Below are 7,500 nucleotides of genomic sequence, written 5' to 3'. Positions count from 1 at the left end.
ATTTGGGCTTTTCGGTTACAATGTATATAACTACAATGTCTAAAATATATTTATTTAGTAAAATCCAACTAGTGGTCTATTATCAATGCTGCGTTCTGATTGGTTGAGCTACTAGTAGGCTATTTGTTATAGCCCACTAGTAGCGAAAAGCGCCGGCTTTGAAAACCAAAACAACAATTAAAGTCTAGCTTTAACTAGCAAAAGATGTTTTGTCTCAATATTTTTTTGACCAACTGGTTGGATTTTACTAAAACAATCATTCCTCTCGCCCTCATGGCCTCTGAGTCAATAGCCCATTCGGCCTTCGGCCTCATGGGCTATTGACTCATAGCCCATTTGGGCTCGAGGAATAATTGTTAAAAATTTAAAAGAGAAAAAGGAATAATAAATAAACGTCCATGAATGAATGAATGAATGAATGAATGTCCATTTCGTTGGCTTCGCTTTTTGTCGCTTATTTTGGAATGATTCCCGTACAGGTCCCTACTTCATTATGCATGCAGAATAAATTAATTATTCATTCGCGCTATTGTTTTGTAGAACAATACGTATACCCAAGAGAACCGAATATATACATGGGTAATTTGTACTTACGGGATGAATAAAAACGGATCTCATCTTTTCTCTTCCTCCCTCTCTCTCTTCTTTCCCTTCATCGCCCACACTGTTACTCGTTTTTGTCTCAGCTTTCCTCTTTCTATCCCTTCGTCTTGTTCTTATTTCCAGACCCCACTCGGCTTTTTCTGCCATTTTATCCCATGATATGTCACTCGCAGCTTGCCTTGAACTCCGACCAACTGTAAGCCTCTGGATTACTTGTCCCTGTTCTTTACCACTGAGCTAACGTGTCAAGTTGCTAATTCACACCTTGAAAATGATATTTATTTTGAATTCTGGCTGACTATTTACATAACAATGATACGTAATTATATACACGTGCCGCGCAGAGCACCTACAATCGAACTTACACTTGTAGGTTACCGTTAAGAGATCCCTGTTTTACTACTCTTGAAATGCTAACCGTAACCCTAATTACGACTAAAGGCACTGTTTAGGCTTAAGGTTAGTCCCTGTGATAGTTTTAGGTTTTCCAGTATTGCTGTGAACTGTGACCTGCTTTTCCTTCATGCCCCGTGCGTGCGGCACACTCATAAGTTCACTGCGTGGAAGAGTATACCACGCTTAAAGTCTGATTGGTGCATCTTTCATGGGAAACTTTCATGCACGATTTCATTGCAATTAAAATCGTTTCATATTTCCCTTCTTTTGAAGCAAACTTGTGTCTTCGTAATAATCAAGATGGCTACCGAAGTAAAAGGGTCACAGCAATGGAAGATTTGATCATTTGGAAATTGTCCCTGCTTTATAACCTTTCCATAGTTGTGCATAGAGTGGTGCAAAGAAAACAATTTACTTTCGTCTTCCGTGTCCAAAACCTGTGTGAAAACGCAGTCAGTTGGCAAAGACAAAGTGCCGCATCGGGAGATGGATCTGTTTCGCGATGCTCAAGAAAAAACTGCAATGGATAGCCTTAAATCCGCCAGAACACATATTAATTTTCTGACCGTAAACTATCCTTGAAAAAATATTAGCCAAAGCCACCTGTGGCCGGAAAGTTTACAACTGCCTACAAGACAAGGGCTAACATCATCTCACCGCAGTTAAACATCGCCTAAACTTCGTCGACCCAGACAAACGAGCCCACAGCAGGGCATTGAAAAGACATGATGGGGAGTGAAACGAAGTATGCCTCGTAGGGGAACATCCATGGATGTCTACCAAAGCTATTTACGTGGAGGTATCATTGAGCATATTGCCGATCTCTACAAAGAGCGATAAATCGCAAAATCCCTCTAAATGCACCGTTTGTGATCCTAAATACAGGAAAGGAACAAAATATACACTTTGCAGTGTCTCGGCGAATTTTTCAGGAGACAGGACGAACAATGTCACGATAAAAAGAGCAGGTAGCCATTAAATTTCTTATGACAGTACTTTTATTTGGTTTGTTTGTTATGTTTGCGAATCTGAACCCTATTACAACGATTGCTTGAAACTCCACTTCTTGCGCTTATTCTAAAACTGAAAAATGGGTAAAATTGCAGGAAAAGTGCCGAAATTGCAGGAAAAACTGTTCGATTTTCCGTATTTCAGACAGAAGTTCGACCGACTTTTTTTTAAGTCCATATAGACTTAGAAAAAAAACCTCTAGAAAGAAAGAACAAAGCGCCACAGTCCCAAAGGACGTCTATTGTTATCGCTATTGTTTTCTTGAAACAAAGGAGTGTATGCATAATGAAGTAGGGACCTGTGCGGAAATCTTGCCCTTATTTTTCTGAAGGATTATGAAAACCTTCCACTACAAGCTTCGTTATTAGTAAACACTTCACAAAACAACAACGCCCGCACTTTGTATTAAGCTTATAAAACATTACTTGCACTTTGATTTATAGGACAAAAGCCCCTGAAATTAGCATCAAAATTGCTGTATCCAACGCTTACCTCTTTAGGTCAGTTATTATCAGCAATTCCTTGCAGTGGGCAAGCATTTTACATTCTAAAAGAACTATAATATGTTAAGGACTTGCAGTAAACCGAAAAATCGAAATAACCGCCATCGAGCTGTGGCCAGTGGAGTGGACAGTCTGGCTCGTGTGAGTCCGCAATTTTTGGTGCTGGCCTACTGCTGACCAGAGCGGCTCAAATCCAAGATGGCTGATCTTCAACGATGTTTGAGGCCCACAGACGGATTTTTCGCGCGTTGCTAAGGAAGTGAAATGTTACTTCCGGTAACTGACGTCATCATATCATAAGCTGACAAGAAAACCCACACACAAGCAAAAGTCACCGCACAAACTGTTGTTTCCATCGAAGGTTTTTCCTCGCCCTTCCTCGCGCTCTTTCTCAGATCAACTGCGCATGCGTAAACGAACTGACCTCCGGTTTGAGAAAAAAGCTAAATTTAATTCCGGCGGTTTCAAATTGAATCAAATTTTTTTTTACATGGCACGTTTCACCCCCAAATACAGAATATAGCTAAGCATTGATCTTTTCAAATCATCGTTTTTGAAAAAGTTATGGGTCTTTCAGTATCATTTATGTCTTTAAAAAGATCATTTTTTAAAATAAAAAGAAAACCATGCTTGGCTGGATGCAAAAACGAATACAAATTATCAAACCATCGATTAAATACCCAAATTGCGTAGCACGGAGACAAGTTGAGGGTTTTCTTTTATTGGTCAAGTGACCATGGGCGTGGTATGATGACGTCATATTTAGAGTCATTGGCTTACAAAAGTTGGAAACTGACCAAAATAATGCCAAACTCTCTCAAATTACTTAACCATTACATCCTTAGCAACGCACCCCAAAAAATACGTCAGTGGGCCCCTTAAGGGTTTTTCCCGCTGGTTCAAGAACAAAGTGAAACGTCATACTGAAAAGTGAAGGAATTCATTCGAAGGTCATCAAGTAAAGCTTGCTTTGAGAAAGTTTAAGTTTTAGTAATCGCAGTGAAGTGAGACAGAACATGCGTCACCTATTGCTCCCACTTCACTTCCGTTTCCAAGTTTTGGACGATGGTTTTCTTCAAATTATAACTGGGATAGATAGCTGACGGTCAGGTTACAATGTTTTCAGACTGGACGTGCAACTTAATGTTAACTTCACTTGAAGTTAGTGCATGTAAATAAGTAAACGATCTCTTATAGAACATACCATTGGTTCATTTGTATTTGATGCATTGTTTGGCTAGACAATGAAGTAATGATCCTTGTATAAACAAGAGCAATAGCACTTTCTTTAGTGATGTTTTGCGTTCCGGTTCTTGTCACTTAACCGATTTTTATTTAATAAAATTATAATAAAATGATTCTTTTGTCAGAATATATTGATAAAATCTAATAAGGTACCGTGCAACATAACGCATTGGGTTTTTGTTTTACTGATTTTTCTATTAATTGGTATAAATGAACTCCTTTACTCCTTTAGATTATTTCTCAGTTTCAACAGTCACAACCTTTAATAACTTCTTGAGGCAAAAAAGGAACAGGACATTATTTAATTTAGGCATCAACAGGTTCTCCTTAAAGCTTTTGAAGACTCCCAAAAAAGATCCTTTAAAAAATCCCTCCTTTAAAGATGCAATGGTAACTAATTTATTGTAATTACTGAGTTCCCCCAAACATCTGTCTTAGATCTTTGAGGATCTATAAGGATCTTTCATGGATCCTAGGGAGATCCTTTGATTGATCCTCAAAGGATCTTTTTAAAGATCCTAAAAGATCCTCGAGAATTGTTTGAGGATCTTTCAAGGATCCTAAAAAGATCCTTTGACTGTTCTTGAAAAGATCTTTATCAAGATCTGTGAAGATCCTCAAGGATGTCATGAAGATCTTTGAAAGATCTTTTTGATTAGATTACAAAGATCTTTCCAAAGATCCTTGAAAGATCCTTAAAGATTAATAGAGGTTTTATCATGGATCTTCAAAGATCTTAATAAAGATCTTTTCAAGATCAGTTAAAAGATCCTTTTAAAATCCTTGGAAGATCCTCAAAGAATTCTTGAGGATCTGTAAGGATCCTTACCAAGATTTTGAAACTTAGTCTCACCAGGATCTTTGTAAGATCCTCACAGGATCCTCACTGGCTCTTTGGGGATCTTTACAACTCCTAATTGCAATTGAAGATCTTTAAAGAACTTTCAAAGATCCTTCAAGGATCCTTGAAAGATCCTCATCTTCAAAGATCTTTTGCAGGTCCTTGACGATCTTTAAGGATCCTTGAAGATCCTCAAGGATCCTCTGAGGTTTTTCACCAGGCTAATCATTATTGAACTTCAGGTCATTTTGCCTTTATTTAAGCTTTGTACCTCACGATACTCACGTAACAAATACAACTATCTAATCAAACTATGTAGGAAAAAGTACTACCATGAGAAATTGTCTTTTATAGGTTCATCACTAAAACAAACCTGGTCCTTAATTAAATCCGTCATCTCTTATAAACACTCCAGTTATGGGCCTACTGCCATGAAGGACAAGAGAGGTAACGCTGTTAACAACCCTCAATTAATTGCTAATAAGTTCAATGAATTCTTTACTAACGTTGGTCCTTCTCTTGCCACTAAAATTCCCCACTCCACTGCTGACCACAAATCACATTTGAGTGGTTCTTTTAGTGATAGTTTCTTTGCCTCACCTACTACCCCTGATGAAATTATCAATATAGTGTCCTCTCTGAAGAGTAGTAACAGTGAGGGAGTGGATGGTATATATTAATGTTAATGTGATTAAAGTATCTATTGATCTCTTGGCATCTCCCCTCTCTCAAATGTGCATTATATAATTATCTCCTTCTCAACTGGCATTGTACCTGATAAGCTTAAAATCAGCAAAGTACTACCCATATTCAAAAGTGAAGATAGCACAAACGTCACTAATTATAGACAACAATAAAAGCAAGGTGACACACGCTAACATCAACCCGGTGTGGCCAACACATCACGCATACGCACAACCAATTCACCTTGCTTTTATTGTTGTTACTAATTATAGGCCTATCTCAATCTTACCTTGCTTCTTTAAAGGTATATATTATAATGATAGTGTAAAGTTGGATGTGTTTTCGCAGCTAACCCGTCTTTTTTTTTAACAGATTCAAGTGTTGAGACGCATGTCTCATCGAAATCAAAACAATTGCATTATCAGGTATCGGGGAAATTTACGAACAAGAATGAAGCAAGTGGACCTTATAAGCCGTATGGTAATTTTAAAGCATGGTATTTTGTTCCTTCAGTCCTTATTCTTTGTTGTCTATGGTTGGAGTAGGTTGGTTAAATACGTATGTCATGTAAGAGAAAGGTCAGAGAATTGAAAACTGCCGATGAAGAAAAAGCACTGTTGGAAAAATCCAACTCAAAACGATATTTCATAAATTGGTCTTGTTATAAATTGTTTGCACATTCAGCCCAGCACACTCTCCTTCTAGGACTAAAACCAAAGCTGCCACCAGGCTTTTCAAAATGAACTTATACTACCAGGGATAAAGATTCTAATACAAAGGGCCGTAGCCAGAAAAAAAATTATGACGGAGGCAATGTCTAATGTTAAATCCTCTTCGTAGGATTAGTGGTGTTTATGACGACTACATTTTAAAGACAACACTGGAAAAAGTGACTGAGGCAAGTGCCTCGGTTTGCCTCATACTGGCTACGTCCCTGACACGTGGTCGATTTGGGTTGTGTGATGGCGTGGTATGCTCATGAAGTATTAATGCTTTTGAATGTAGTTTAAGGTTAACTCAGATGAATCTGACATATCAAGATAAAGTTAGCATACAACATGCTCACAACAGTCATCCCCTTCTCTCCTTCACACTCAGTCAACTGAATCTGCTTCTGGATAGTTGCTTACCATCATTTTCTTAAGAAGACATGAAATTTACTTGAAGGTTGAATGACAGTATCATTAGTCAAACGTTTGTAGAAAAAGGGTTGAATAACTCAGATATTACTCAGACTGATTATTCCAAACGATGAAGAGAAAACTTAACATAAACACAGTAAGTAGAATTGACTCAAATATAGTGCCAATTTTTGTTTATTGTGTCATTGTTGGTTAAATCATTGATATCATCTTTAATTTCTTTTGACTTTAACTTTGTTATTTACCATAACTTACCTCAATAGATGCTTCTGGCGGGAGTCAGATCGCAGTCCAGGAACGTGTGGAGAGGAGAGGTGCATCCATTGAAGACAGAACAGGTGAAAGTTGTTTATTTCAAAGTTGTTGCTTGAATATTATTGTCGTGAAAAGATTTCATTCAATTGTTTTATTGGACTGTGCATCCGGTAAGTAATGATATCTGAGATGAGTTTGATTGCCACTTAAGACACGTGAATCATATTGTGTATATAGTAACGATAACCTACATCTACCTTTACCAGAGATGAGTGATTGGTGAACATTGTAACTTATTTTATCGCATATGAGTCTTTGAAATTAGCCTTAAAGTTGCAAGAAACGATGTTAAATGTCAAAACTGAGTCTAAAACCACAAAAAAAGTTAAACATTGCAAAGGAAGCAGGCGCCCGGGCTACAGAAGGAGATACCCTTCCAAAACCTATCGAGAGTTATGAAGAGAGTTTGCACATGGCCAGGGAAGTAGGCGACCGGGCTACAGAAGGATATATCTCTTTCCATCTTGGGAAACTTTACAAATCCCGCGGCGATCTTCCAAAAGCTGTCCAGTGTTTTGAAAAGGCTTTGAACAATGCCAGGGAAGCTAACGACCGGAATATAGAAGCAGATACCTATTTCCATCTTGGGGGCGTTTACAACTCCCTCAGAGATTTTCCAAAAGCTATCGAGTGTTGTGAAAAGCGTTTGGACATTAACAGGGGTACATATGGCCGTAAACAAGCAATAGGCTATATGAGTCTTGGCAAAGGCTTTACGACTCCCTCAATGATCTTCCAAACGCTATCACGAGTTATGAAA

The 7,500-nt window shown here is 38.1% G+C and overlaps 1 protein-coding gene across 3 annotated transcripts in view; it reads left to right on the top strand.

Moving 5' to 3' along the window:
• Positions 1-7,500, top strand: part of LOC138021818 (uncharacterized) — a 44,677-nt gene that overhangs the window by 29,570 nt on the left and 7,607 nt on the right. For all 3 annotated transcript variants that reach the window (XM_068868836.1, XM_068868835.1, XM_068868837.1), the window contains 3 exons: positions 4,954-5,046; positions 5,656-5,763; positions 6,689-6,763. In XM_068868836.1, coding sequence (XP_068724937.1) covers positions 4,954-5,046; positions 5,656-5,763; positions 6,689-6,763 — 276 coding nt within the window. The remainder of the gene's footprint in view (positions 1-4,953; positions 5,047-5,655; positions 5,764-6,688; positions 6,764-7,500) is intronic.

This window comes from Montipora capricornis, chromosome 10 (assembly GCF_036669925.1).
Source record: "Montipora capricornis isolate CH-2021 chromosome 10, ASM3666992v2, whole genome shotgun sequence".
In the NCBI taxonomy this organism is placed as follows: Eukaryota; Metazoa; Cnidaria; class Anthozoa; order Scleractinia; family Acroporidae; genus Montipora; species Montipora capricornis.
This window is presented reverse-complemented; position numbering and strand designations above follow the sequence as displayed.